General features: G+C 35.9%; 1 protein-coding gene across 1 annotated transcript in view; it reads left to right on the top strand.

Moving 5' to 3' along the window:
• The window catches only part of ERBB4 (erb-b2 receptor tyrosine kinase 4), a 542534-nt gene that overhangs the window by 488786 nt on the left and 38862 nt on the right, over nt 1–14886 (top strand). The window contains exons 18-20 of the mRNA XM_023763286.1: nt 8954–9109; nt 11390–11465; nt 12632–12778. Coding sequence (XP_023619054.1) covers nt 8954–9109; nt 11390–11465; nt 12632–12778 — 379 coding nt within the window. The remainder of the gene's footprint in view (nt 1–8953; nt 9110–11389; nt 11466–12631; nt 12779–14886) is intronic.

The raw sequence follows: 14886 nt of genomic DNA, 5'->3' as shown, positions 1-14886 counted from the left end.
TTGTTTACTTGTGTATTTTTTTATTATTATTATTTTCTTGTTCTTTAAGAGAAGTTTGAGTTCCAAGGAGGATGACCTGCAAATTCTTCCAATGAAAATTTTCAGAAGTTTGGGTAGGGTAGCAAATGCAATTTTAGAGGAATTTTTGGAGAAATGTCGGAACAAGAAGACAAAAAAAATACCATTATCACTGCCAGCTTCAGAAATCTGTAAATACGTCCATGTACACTCCTGCTGATATTCTAATATCACCTTCCGGGGTTTGGGCCTAAGTGCTGCAGGGCTTGCTTTTCTCTATCCCATCACAACTACTGTAATCTTTGAAAATTGCTCCACCTGCACTACAAGGAAAAAATCGCTACAGCTTGGACAACCTTACAAATTTTGGGTTTTATCATTCATTTAACCCAACTACAAACATGTAATTAAATGACAGGCAATCTAAAAATTGTCAAAAATACATAGTTCAATTCACAGACAGTTTGTAAAGTGCCTCCAGAGGCACCATACTAGGGAACCCAGCGAAATTAAACAGGTCTGTTTACCAGTATAAGCCTCAAATGTTTATTATGCACAAGAGTTTTTATTTCATTGAATTCCCAGAGAACTCCTTTTCTGTACAATCATCACTCAGTTACATAAGCTGTCTTTTATTAGTTTCATATATGATTTCATAGTCTATTGGCTATAATGGTACAATTATCGCCTCTGGAGTCAAGCTGCCTGAAGTCAAGTCTTGTTTGTTCTAAGCTTTGTCCTTCACTAGCTATGACCCTTGATCAAGTATCTTACTTCTCTGCTCCTCAGTTTCCTTATCTTGAAATGGGAATAACAGTAGTACAAATCTCTTTGGGTCCTTCTGAGTTCCTATATACGAAGCATTTAAAACAGTGCCGTGGCACAGAGTGCTTAAATAAATATTAATTTTATATACACAAACATTCAGAATAATAACACACATAATTATATTTTGTCCTCCCCATGGGATTTCAGTGTTCACAAATAATAAACATCTCCATGTTGTATTTTCCCTTGTGACCATTGCTATTATTGTGTGTCCAGATTCTCCTATGCTAAAATTACTACTAAATAGCACATTATTTATATTGTGAAGCAAATTTATAGGATTGCACAAATTGTGTTAGTGCTCAATTTCGTTTGTTTAGTGTCAAAGACATGGAGATAGGCTTGGTGCCCATCAATAGGAAAATAGACAATAAAATGACAGCGCATGCCTGTGTGATATATGTGTATATGTCTGAGTTTGTGTGTAGAATTTAATGCAACAATGATAAGCAATAAGATGGATTGCATATAGCAACATATTTGAATCTAAAGAAAGCATAATGAGCAAAATATGAACCTATTTAAGACATAATACTATTTATGTATTAGAAATAGCAAATACACTTTATAAAAATATAGATAAAATATGTAAAATATGGATGATGGATTAGAAGAGGATGATGCCGTGGATGTTTATCATGGATAGAAAAATGGGATTGGGGTGGAGAATGGAAGGGAACAGCAATAATAACACACTTGAATTATAGAGTAGGGTTAGCTCAAAATGATGTGTACCTGAGATTACAAAAGAAAACAAAGAAGAAATTCACACACATTACCTTAGGTTGGCTCCCAGAAAACAGTGTCTGAGACTGACTTACATGCAGGATATCATCTGGCAAGTGTTCTCAGGAACAACATCTACAAGGCAGTGAAAAGCAGTGTTACATAGAGGGAAATTCTGGGCTATCATTAAATTGCAACTAAGGTCTCATCCGATCCTATGTAGTACCCTGGAACCAGAATAGCCTGTCATAATTGTCCAAGGGGGTATGGCCTTTGTAACCCTGTATCAAGTGATTGCTGAGTGTAGCTGCCTCCTGTGAAAGGGCGAAACCCTTGCAACGTGGCTCCCTTTACAGTTGGGTTGGGGATTTTAATGTCTCAAAACTGATGGAACTTTAATGAGAGCCATCAGCAGCCAACACATTTGAAAGCTGAGCTTATCAATACTTTGGTACCTCAGAGGTTTCTGGCTGGCACACCACAGCATCTACTATATGCATATGAACACACTCAAAAAATATTATTAGGACTCTGTGAAAAACATGTTTCAAATAGCAACAAATAATATTTTCATTGCACATTATTCAAATGACAGAAATTCGGTTGTCTTCAATATTTCAAAATCTCAAGAACTATTACCTGGCCAGGTCTCTTGAAGATCATAGGTGCAATTGGAAGATGTGAGAATTAAGCATTGTTAACTCCAAGCCAGTGTAGGAGAGTTGTGTGAATCTGCATTCTTCCTCTGAGAAGAATGATAGAAAGAACATTCAGGAACAAAGAAAATGAGAAACAGAAGGTATTTCACCTAACCCTGCTGAGTAACCAGTTGGCTGACTGTTCTTTTGCTTTTTAGTGATCAAAGATTATTTTTAATAAGAGGGATGAAATGTGGAGGTTATTTGTTTATTTAGAAAACCATGGTATCTTAGAATATCAAGGTTTTTTACAAACATGATGACATTGAATCTACAAAAAAATCCTCAGGGTAGATGCTATCATTATCCCCCATTTAATGGATAAGGAATGTGAACCACAAATAAATTGACCAAGGTCCTATAGCTAGTAAGTAGCCAGGTTTATTTCTAGTCTGTCACCTTAAACATTGGATGCACTGAACTTGTCTTCTGGTAAAACATATTCATGGCTCTCACTCAACATTTAAAGGGGGAGCATCTAGTCTACCTCATTCTTTACTACTCTCCGTGTCTATTAATGGACCACAATTTAATATTTTAGATAGATATATTTTACAGTTCCTTCTATCATGGAATAAAAATTTAAAGCTAGAGATCATTTAGGCCAATCTGTCACTTTTATAGGAGAGGTAAAATGAGTACCTGTGGTCATAAAGCTAGCAAGCAACATGGCCAGGACTTCTATCTTGCAACATTCAGGTCTGTGTTCTTTCTATGCTCCCATGAACCAGCTTTTGCTTGTTGAAAAGACTTCTCCGTTGATTCAATTACAGAGCCCCCTTAGTTTCCCTCATTCACTATTTGCATAAAGTCAGTTACTTCATTAAGGATGTCCCTTTCTTCCCTTGAACACGCTCATATCTTTAGCTCTAACAGTAGAGAGAATTATAGTTGGATTTTTTTCTCAGGGATAGAATTACTTTCAGAAGGAAAGGTAAAAAAGAGGAGTTATTTTCATTTGAAGCTACCTTTCCTGAAGCTTCTTTTTATTAAGAAAGCTTCAGGTTATTAGAATGAAAACTAAGAAGAAGGAAAAAAAAACACTCTTGCTAACTCCAGAGATTAATGCCTGTGAGAGCTGACTGCAGCTTGAAATTTTTAGCTCCACACGTTTCATGAAATTGTCGCATGGCCTATATATGGGAAGCAAATATTTATTGTCAGAAATAGTCTGGTCTCTCTTGACTTCTGTTAGCTTCCTGCAGCTGGGCAGAATTCATTTTCACATTGAATTAAAACAGTAATAATGCAGTTTTGCTAGACAGCTCTGACTCAAATATCATAAGATTAAAAAGAAGGTCATTGGTAGGTGCTCTTCAATACTGATATTTTAAAATTAAGTCACTGATCTTTTTTCTTATAGAACAGTTTATATGAGTTGATTCTTACCATAGATTAAAACTTTAAATTCAATTGTAATAAAATTATCTTTGGATTTTGTATTAAAATGAATTTCTGAAAGTCAAGAGTAAAATTTGACTTTCCCTAGCTAGTTCGTATTTATTGATGCACATTTTAAGAGGTATGAGCAAAAAAGAAAACAAGCATTCCTTGAAAACTTATTATAGTATACAGAGCAAGTATGAAAAATGGTGAAATTATCAATGCTTTGGGTAATGATAAATTCTGAATAGTTTGTATAAAATCAGACTTTTAGCACCTAGACCAAGAAATAGACAAGTGCCCCTAAATCCCTGGCTGATATGGCTCAGATGGTAGAGCATCATCCCATGCACAAAAGGTCACTGGTTTGATTTTGGAACAGGGCACATGCCTGGTTTGCCAGCCCGATCCCCAGTAGAGGGCATGCAAGAGATGATCCATGTTTCTCTCTCTCTATCAGCTCGCTCTCTCTCTCTCTTTCTCTTTCCCCTTCTTCCTTCATCTCTCTCTAAAATCAATATAAACATATTTTTAAATGCCCCTAAAACAAGTCTACAAAAAAGTCCCCTCAGTACTGAGTGATAGAAGGCAGAGACTTTGGTACAACAGATCTACTGTTTTACTTACTCGTGGACAATATTCTCCAGTAATGAAAATTTCAACCTATCTTGTTCATGAACTTTGTCTTCACTAAATTCCTGAATTTGTGATGTATTTATGGAGGGCACCAAATCTTTTAATAGATTCCCTAATTTTTTCTTCTCCTTAGATGATAGCATCTTCAGGTGTATTATACTAGTATTAAAATAATACTTTGAACAATAATGGTTCTCAAATTTCTATCTATACATTAATAACAAGTAGGTTATAGGTATATGTATCATAATTTGCAAACATGTATTGAATACCAACTGTGACATATATTAGTTTAGGTTCATAGATTTTCTGAAATAGGCAATTCAAGTTAATGAGGGTTGGTGATTCTTATGCACACTAGAACTATTTGGAACAATAATGGAAACATGCTGTACTTACTTGTTCTGTACTTACTACATGACAGTTACTATTTAAGTGCTTTACGTATATTAATCTATCTAATCTTTACCACAACCTGTGAGATAGGTGCTATTATGGCTGTTTCCAAGAGGAGGAAGGTGAGTGACAGAGATTTTAATTAACTTGCCAGAGTCACACAGCTGGAACATGGCAGAGCTCAAGTTTGATTCAGGCAATTGACTCCAGAATCTGCACTCAAACCCACCACACATCCTGCATACCCTGGGGCTAAAGCAAGAACTGAGTTTCCAATTTATACAATTCAAATCCCTGCTATATTATAAAAGGTTCTATTATTTAGCTATATTTTAAATATAAATGCAAATAATCACTTGCATTATGCCCTGAAATTCACAGAAATATCTAATATTTTTTTCTCAAAAGTACTAGAATATTTTATAGTTATATGACTGTGCTGTGTACATAGATTTTTGTATGCCCACATGATACTCTGACCTATGGAGAGAGGGGGTAGGCTTAAATGTGCAGATTTAGGGGCTACAGCAAGGGATCAAATCCAAGTGCCTTGACCTCTCTTAGCATCAGTTTTCTCATATTTAAATTGAGATGAAATCAGTATGCATCTCATAGGGTTACGTTAACCTACGGATGTAGAAGTGTTTAGTTTAATGTTTGCCATGTTCTAGGTACTCAGTCAGTGTTAACTGTGATTGTCAGTGTCACTGTTCCCATAATGTACTCCACCTGAGCTGGCATGGTAAGGACATGAGAGTTTCAATAGGGCAGAATAAAAGGTATCTTTTCAATCAATACTGTATCCCTCTATCACCATGAGTGATTGATTGTTCCTTAACCATCTTTGAACTTTAAGGGATATCAGTTTATTTTTGTCTGTTTCTGATAACTACTTACTTCCATAATTGCATCACATTCTGATTTAAAGAGTGATTTCATTTTGAAGGAATCTAGCAGTGAATATGACTCTAATGAGAACTTCAAATAAAGAAATCCTATCTTAATGACTGTGATGTGCAGAAACTGTTGTTAACAATCCATAGACGATTCAACACTCTATTTCAGGGTATGAAAGTAGAACTAAGGTGGCATTCAAAATTAAGGATTTGAAAGTGTGCATCTGAACAATGATGCTGCAAGTTACAAAGCAACCATACAAATGTATTTTGATGGCTTGGTATTAACATAGATGCTTCTGTTTTTATTTATTTTAATGATGGTCGGGTGGGTGCTGAAAATCGGATAGAGATTGTCATCTGGTTTCCTGAATTGACTTTTCATTATTTTGAAGAAAATACATTTTCTGGATAAATATTATTGAGGTTCAGGATACTATGTCACCTGCTGAGGCTTTGTATAAGGAGTTACAAAGAACTTTAGAGTTTTTGAAATTTTGCTTGTAACATAGAATATGTCATTAGAGTCTTGGTGAATGTTAGTTCCCCATTGGTATAGCATATACCATTATTCCTGCACATGTTTAAGAAATATACACATGGTATTTCCATTAGGATAATATTTACTTAAAGGAATCATCATCTACCCAAATTATAGAACACACACACACACACACACACACACACACACACACACACACACACACACAAATCATTCTCAAGTTATTATCCTTTGTTATTTGGTCAGTTAACAAGGATAATTATTTTATTTTAAAAATGTACCTTGAAATCTATTTCCTAATATTCTTTCTGGCCTAGTTTAGTTGAAAATTTGCCCACTCATGTATGTAGAAGCTGGATGAGTATCATAAAGGATACTAGCAAAATAGCGGGATCCTGAAACAGAAGGCCAGATGCTCTCAAGGGGGTACATCTAATAATTAGCTAAAGAGGATGTTTGAAACTTGCCTGGTATGGGAACTGAAAAAATATATATGAAAAATGGATATAGCTCATAGACTGCCAGTATGCAACCTTCATTTTACACTCTCATCTCTTTTCTTCTGGGCTGTGGCACTGGCTCCTGACTTCAGCTACATTTGTGTCCAATCTATCCTCAGGACACCGATAATTGTCTCCCTCTCTTTTTTAAAACAACTTCTGCATCACTACATTGAATGCTGCACAAAATGAAAGGCCAAATTCTCTACCATGACATGAAAGAGACCCTTCTTGGGTCTAGTTTCTCCTTTTTTTTCTGTTTTGCCACTCACCGTTCCCTTTCCCTTATATATTATTCTTCAGAAAGACAGAACTACATGCCTTTGTCCTAGTATGCCATGTTATTGATGCCCCTGTACTTGTTCTCTCTATCTGCAGCTTTGCCTTCATCTTGTCCAACTGGTGGCTATTATTCAAATCTTACTTATCACTCAGTATCTCTTTAAAGCCTCTCTCTCATATAGGCTTGCTAGGTTGTACTACAAACAGTCCTTAAGATACAGCTGTCTTAAATGCCTTACATGCATCACCCCGACCCACTGGAGTTTGTATTCCACATCTGCCCACTTTATTAACTTAGCTCTGTCCTCTTTTAATGCAAAGACTTGGACTCTCTGTCTCTCTGGTGTCTAGCACAGTGCTAGGCACGTAGTATGTGTGTCCTGTAATTGTGTGTGGATCTGAATATTAAGTTGCCTACACACTTTCCATATTCTGATACGAGTGTGGTAAGAAAGAGAATAATGAATGTTATTGTAGACATTTCTTAGGATGACAAAATTAATGATGATTATCTCTTAGGCAATATGTTGTTTTTTTTTGTTTTTTTATCTTTCAAGCCACCTAAGGACTATATGTTTTCAGATTCACTTTATTCTAGGAATGTCCGGTTTGGCATAATCAAATAGAAAGCACTGTTTAAAAAAGAGGGCAAAACCCCCATAAATCCCAGTCATGGGTTGATTTCAGAAAACACTAATACATGTGGTGTCACCAACTGCTGACTGATTGGACCATCTCAGGCACTGTCTCCACTGGTTGTGTTTAATGGACACTTATATAGAGTTTGGCTCATGATGTTGTTGGAAGCAATCTTCTCTTTACACTACACTGGGCACACAGTTCATAATTTTCTGACCTGTGTGATTTATGTGTCTGTTTTCCACAGCTTTTGTTTTGATATCAGAAACCATTAATCCTTCAAAGTCCTGAAGTTGTAATGTTAACTGCCAACTGCATTGATTTGCAATTGGCATGAGAGTATGCTTTAACCATTTACAAAAATTCTGATTTGCTTTGGAATGACAACCTTTTCTTTTTTACCACTGAAATCCTCCAATAAAGAATACCTTCTAACTCTTTAATAAAAATATATTTACTTAAACAAAATATATTCACTCTAGGCCTCTGAATTCATTTCCTTGGCTTTATATTAACCTTTTCATTAAAGCTAGTGTATAATGACTCGTAGTTCCCCTACTGCTGAGGTAACCATTAATAATTATTGTTTCTATGAAATTTTAACAATCTTTGTAAATACTAATATATGTTATCTATACATAAGTGACAGATATAACATATGCATATCTGAATACATATGTATATATACACATATATACATGTTATATTGTAGGGTGAGTCAGCTATATCTCTTGTTAGCAATCAGCAATATATTTTATTTTTAATCACCCTATATGTTTCATGAAGACAACATATTAAAAGCTATTTTGAGGATCATTAAAACTGTAATTTCATTCGTGTGTTCTTATAACCACTACAAATGTCACTGAAGCCTTTTTTAAATTACAGGCTTTTAATGGCTGCAGGGTATTCTTCACTTTTGCATAATTAATAAGAATAATGTAATTCTGCAGCCTTGATAGAACCTATGATAGTGATTTTTGGCATCATCAAATCTTTATATGAAATACCTTCCAAAGTTATGAATAGTTGTATTTGTTTGGAGCTGGCATGTATGGGGAAGATGACATGGCACAGGAGTTATTGAGAAGAAAACAATTAGGAATATGTGGATCATTCCAAATATATGTTAGCTTATCTATGAAGACACCTGCACACCTCAGTAATGAGAGTGTTTGCAAAAGAACATCAAGTCTCTAGGGAAAAAATGATCTAACATTAGCTTGTGTACAGGTAATTTATTCTTCTTTATAGGAATCCAGGGAGAAAAGGCAAAAAGCTATTTGTTGTTCACTTTTTTATCCCAGGTTTTCCCTAATTTTGAAAATATTCCAGGAATCTACTTCACTTAGAAAAATTAAGCATTTTAAACTAAATGCTGAAAATTCCCTTTTAGTCAACAGAAAAGATGAGACATTAACTGTCATTGGGGAACTCGGTGTTTTTCAGGGAATGATGTATCTGGAAGAAAGACGGCTTGTTCATCGCGATTTGGCAGCCCGTAATGTCTTAGTGAAATCTCCAAACCATGTGAAAATCACAGATTTTGGACTAGCCAGACTCTTGGAAGGAGATGAAAAGGAGTATAATGCTGATGGAGGAAAGGTGAGTATCTTTCTGAGAGCAATGTTGCTTGTAAGCATATTATGGTATCCTTTAATCTACTTATATTTTATAAGAAGAAGTCAATAAGCCTGAGATTTAAGAGATTACATAATCCCAATTCTACCATTTACATTTTCTCCTGCCAGAGTAAAAATATACAGAGAGAATTTATTGCCAACTTCTCTTTCTCAAAAGTAGCTCAAACAAAACAATGCATGTCTGGACCCAGGCAGTCCTTATGTCAGGCCCAGTGTGGGAAAGTGGGCGGGTCCTTAGGGAGGGACTCCAGAAATTAAACTTTAATGGAGGGCTATAGAAATCGTTGCATTGATCCTAAGAGCATAGAACTGACTCTTACAGAGGATACAATTGCTCTCTCATAGGCTGGAGAGAAGCTTGGCTGCTTACCTAGACCCATGGAAGACTGACCATCCTATTTAACTTCTAATCCTCATAACAGATTAAACAGATTCCTCTTATCTGACTTTTTTGTTTTTAGCTTTTATCATAGTGTAGGAGTTACCAATTTACTTTATTTATCACCTAACTCTTTCCACTGAAATGTAACTTGCTATATCCCAGGGGTCTGAATAGCTACAGTTTCTCCTAACTTTTCTGACCCTCCAGCCCCAGGCTCTGCCTGACAGCTGTGGCCCTGCCTCTCTAACTCACCAGCTGTTCATGGCTTACATCTTGTCTTTTCCCATTCTTGGCTAACCAACCAGTATGGTTTTCTTGTGGAGGTCCTTCTAGCTGGACTTGGGGGAACTTAGATCAGGAGAAGCCAAATGAAAAAACAAAAATGCAGCCTTAACTTCTGGTGACCCAATGCCAATACTAACAAAAAAATTGCCATTCATATATCACATAAATAGTATGTTGATTATATGCTTTATTCATCATGGACCAGCCAAATATATTTTGTAAATATTTTGAAGTGATAGGCTTCCAAGTGCTTATCATTGATTTTTATATTCAGTTCTTATATAGCCATATGTATTCAAATATTATCACAAGGCACAAAAATACAAAATTTATTTTTAAAAATACAACTGCAGTTTTGTAGTATTGTCTGGCTTTTTTCCTTGATTTTATTAGCCTATTTTGCCTGTTTATTACCCAATCACAGCAGTTTGAGACCATAGCTTTGAAATTCACTGCAAGATTGCACAGGAGCAAAAGTCTATAAATCACATGACTTCACTTGTCTTGAGAACATACAGCTGTAAGATTCGTCTAAAGCAAGATTCATTATAGCTTTAAATGCCTACTAACCATTAAGTCTTTATCAAGCCACCTGTGATTTAAACTTACTTCTTCACCACAATGTCCGCAATCCATAAAGTCAGCTAACTCCTTGCCCATAGGGAAATTATTTTCAATGTGTCTTCTGTTCCCTTTCACTGAATGCCATGATTCTGTCATGGAGTTACCTTGGTATCACCTTGGTGAGCAGCCAACCTCATGCTTTCAAAGGCCTATTTAGTTTTAAGCTTTCAACTGCCAAGTAGCAGTGTTTATCTTTATTCCATAGAATCTAGTTATATTTTCAGCTATATAATGCCGCTCTTCATAGTGAAACTCATTCTGCTGACCCATCAGCAGCAGGGTATGTGAGTTGCGTTGTTTTGCTTGTAGTGACGGTGGGTTTTGTACTGATTCCCTCACATTCTTTTATATAATTTCTGTACTGAAAATGGTTCAAATTTTCAACGCTAGCTAATCAAGATGAGAGAGATCATTTGGGGTTGAGGACCAGAGCAAGACTAACTTCGGGTTTTTTTATTTTATTAGGTGTTTTAGTGAACAAATTATATGAAAGGAGAGGGAAGGGGGAAAGTGTGGAGAGTCTATTTTACTGGTGGGCTGACATTTGTCTGAGGGTAAGAAGGGATAAGTGAGAATTCAAGGAATCTGATTTTTGGAGGCGATATAATATGATCCCATTTTATAGAAGTACATGTGTTGGTGTTTAGAATTGTAAAACAATATTAGCTAAGTTTAATTACTACATAAATTAAGAATTATAAAAATGATGCTTATTTTGTTATTTTAGTTTTCTCTGTTTATGAAGATTTAAAAAATAAATATATCTTTGGGTTAACTCATTTTAAGAATTTATAAAGGTCAATTTATTTGTTCCCTGTATTGAAAACAACATATTTACATTTGCAAAACACAGTCAAAAAATATAATTGAAGCAAGACTCACATTTAAGAAATCAATATAGAAAATATTTTTATATAACTATAAAATTTTCACTTTTTTATTTCTCTATAGATGCCAATTAAATGGATGGCTCTGGAGTGTATACACTATAGGAAATTCACCCATCAGAGTGACGTTTGGAGCTATGGTAAATGAATGATACTAAAATGTTATATGATACTAAAAAGTTATATGCCTAGGACATGACTACCCACCATGAGCTGCCCAATTAGAAATTTATGATCAGATCACCCTGTGAGGTTACTTTCCATAGAACACCTTTTTTTTTCATTCATAGAAGTGTTATGAGCTTAAAAAAGACTTCAGTTTGAATAAATAATTTATTACAGATGGCAGTGGAAAAGAAAACATAGCCTTAATTAATAGGTTTTATATTAAAAGATACTGAATATATGCATCAGTGACATTTCTCTTGGTAATACTATTGCCCAGATACCTATTTCTGAATGTAGAGTCTTTATTCTCAGGAAAACTATATATTTAGTCATATAATTACTAGATCATAATGAAGAAGAGATCTGTAATGTATGTATTATTGCTCAAATCAAAATCATTATTATTATCAAAGCTGGCTATCTGCATGCTCATATTTTAGGTGTTTGCTTTTACCAAGAAAATCAATGTTCTGATGATTCGAGAATGTTATTTTATTATCTAAGAAAAATGATTATTAATTTCTTTCAATTTTGTGATCCCCACTTCACATGTATAATATCTTACATATGGATTATTTCTCACTCAGGTTCTCATGTGTCCTGAAGAAATGAATCTATTTTTATTCCACTTGTTATCTTTGTGTTAGTTAAAAAGAGAGCCACAATTATTTACCCTAACAAAAGCCAGTCACTCAGGAACACCAGCTTAGCCTGTAGAGCATTTAATAGCAAATATGTTAATCTTGAATTTAGTCAATATCAGATTTTACCTGCAATCGTGTTTACTGGTGCTGAATACACGTGTATATAGTAAATAAATGGTTTTCCCTGCTCTAATGCGGTCTAGTGAAACTTAACTTGGGTCAGCAAACATCAGCATTACTTATAAGTAATAAATAGGGAACAGACTTTTTATTCTGACATCCATCCTGAAATGTCTTGGTTACCCATTGAAACTTTCAAGACAATAATAAAGTAATTAAAGTTCTTGCAAAGATTTGTCATTGGGCGTCTAAACCTGAGTATAGGAATCAGAAGAGTTGCCCTCTGGGAAGCATTCCTTTGTCACTTGTGTATTGCTCAGTTGTTCAAAGTACGTTGTTAATATGCTTACATAAGAATTTGATCTCCAATTTAGGAGTCACCATATGGGAACTGATGACATTTGGAGGAAAACCCTACGATGGAATTCCAACCCGAGAAATCCCTGATTTATTAGAGAAAGGAGAACGTTTGCCCCAGCCACCTATCTGCACTATTGATGTTTACATGGTCATGGTCAAATGTAAGAGCAAAATAATTTCATCACCACCATCATCATTCTTAGTAAAGTGGCAGCACAGATTAATCTACCTGCATAATGTTTTTGTATATTAATAAATATAAAAGCTCAAAATAATTATGGAAGAAGCATGTAAAACACCTGTGTTTTTTTTGTGATTATTGTTAAAATGAAGCTGTATCATCCTTCTGTGCTATAAAGTCAAATTATATGATTTTTATCATTTCCATGACAATCAAATTCTCTTACATCAAGAGATGTAACTAGCCTCAATATTAGTAATTTTATAGGAAAACTAGAGGCCCGATGCATGAAATTTTTACAAGGGCCTTGGCCCCGGCCCCGCCCACTGCTGCCGCGGCCCCCCTGCCAACTGCAGCTTTATATGGAAGGAAAGACATCCAGAAGGACATCCCGTCTAATTTGCATATTATACTTTTATTGTTATAGAAACCAGGCTAAATAAATGATCAAAATATAAAGAAAGAAAGCTTGAAATTGATAGCTTAAATATGAATGAAATGGAAATGGGTTTTTGGCCACAGGAAATGATCCAGGCAGAGGGGAAGTGGGTAGACATGAATCTACATTGAACTAAAATATCACACATGTTTACTTACTTCAATTTGATCATTTGTTTACGTCTAACTTTTCTTTTTCCTTTCTATGCCTAGACATGTGTTTTAGAAGCCGAGGCTCTTAATTTAAATAGAATTAGAAAAGTCTCAGGAGTTTCTGACTTAATTTAAGCGAGATTAACATTCAGCAATCTTTCTTGTGTAATTTGGGGTTTTCCCCTTTTGATTTGCACAGGATTAGCAAAGAAACAAACTGGTGAAGGTGAATAAGCATCTTATTAATAAGAGACTTTGGACCCAGGTCTACCCTATTTATATTCATGACATGTGTGATACATTCTGACAGTGAGGGAAGAAATAAAAAATGTGCTTTCCAGTGCAGGTCAGCATGCCCTTTTCTCTAAGCATAGTTCTATTTACTCAATATTTAGTTAGAAAGAAATTGAAACCTCGCTGTGAAGTTAACCTTTTTTTGTTCCAATAGTTCTAGAAACACTATCTTCTGATTAGCATCTGGGCATCAAAAGTATTACTCCCGCCCCGCCCCCCCCCCTCCCCGAGGATGCATGTAGAATACAGAGCATTTCAACTTTGTTAGGAGAAATAAAATTCAGGTGTAATTAATGATATACAAAATGACACCCAAGGACTTTCCAGAATAAGAATAAAAATTGAACTCCTAGACAAAAGAGAAAGGAGCTTTATGGCTCTACTAGTGACCCAATGCACAGATTCGTGCACATTGAAAGGAAATTAATTAGAAGGTGGCCGGTGGGGCAGGACTGAGTGAGATGGGCCGAACACGCCCTGGAGCCAACCTCCAGCAGTCCCTCCCCGGCCAGCCACACCTGTGGTGGTGCCGGGCTTGAAGGGTGTCTGTGGAGTGAGCAGCATCTCTCTGGCAGGTGGGGTTCCTTGTCCTGTCCTGTGAGGATTGGGCCGAAACCGGCTTTCTGACATCCCCCAAGGGATCCCGGAGTGTGAGAGGGCACTCTGCAAAGCTGCTGTCATACAGGGTATGGAACGCAAATGCAAGTGTGCAGTAAACCAGATTCAGGGCCAATAGTATCCCAGCAACAGCATAACCCACAGCCGAAGGTGGAATCACGTGGCCCCGCGAGGAATCAGGCTCCCTCATCTCTGGTTCCAGGGTGTGTCACCCAAGAACCACTGCTGCCAAGTCACCTCAGCTGGGCAGCTCCTACATTGAACATCTGCCCCCTGGTGGTCAGTGTGCATCATAGCTACCGGTCGGACAGACACTTAGCCTTTTATATATATAGATTGGATCAAGCACTGACCAGAAGTCATCTATGGAAGAATGTTTAAAAACATGCACACATTATATAATTTGATCTCATAACTAGCATACAGGATGATTTAGATACTTTATTTAAATACCCTGATGAAACAATGAAAAATTAAGAAAACTTTGCCCAATAGGGAGTTTTACCTTGCTTTTAGGAGTTTTCATACCTAAGAAAAGGGTCATTTGGCAAGAAAATCAAGGAAAACTTGATACTTTTATTTTTG

The sequence above is a fragment of the Myotis lucifugus genome, unplaced genomic scaffold, assembly GCF_000147115.1.
Source record: "Myotis lucifugus unplaced genomic scaffold, Myoluc2.0 scaffold_3, whole genome shotgun sequence".
Classification (NCBI taxonomy): Eukaryota; Metazoa; Chordata; class Mammalia; order Chiroptera; family Vespertilionidae; genus Myotis; species Myotis lucifugus.
The sequence above is the reverse complement of the archived record's forward strand: the minus strand, read 5'-3'. Positions and strand labels throughout refer to the sequence as shown.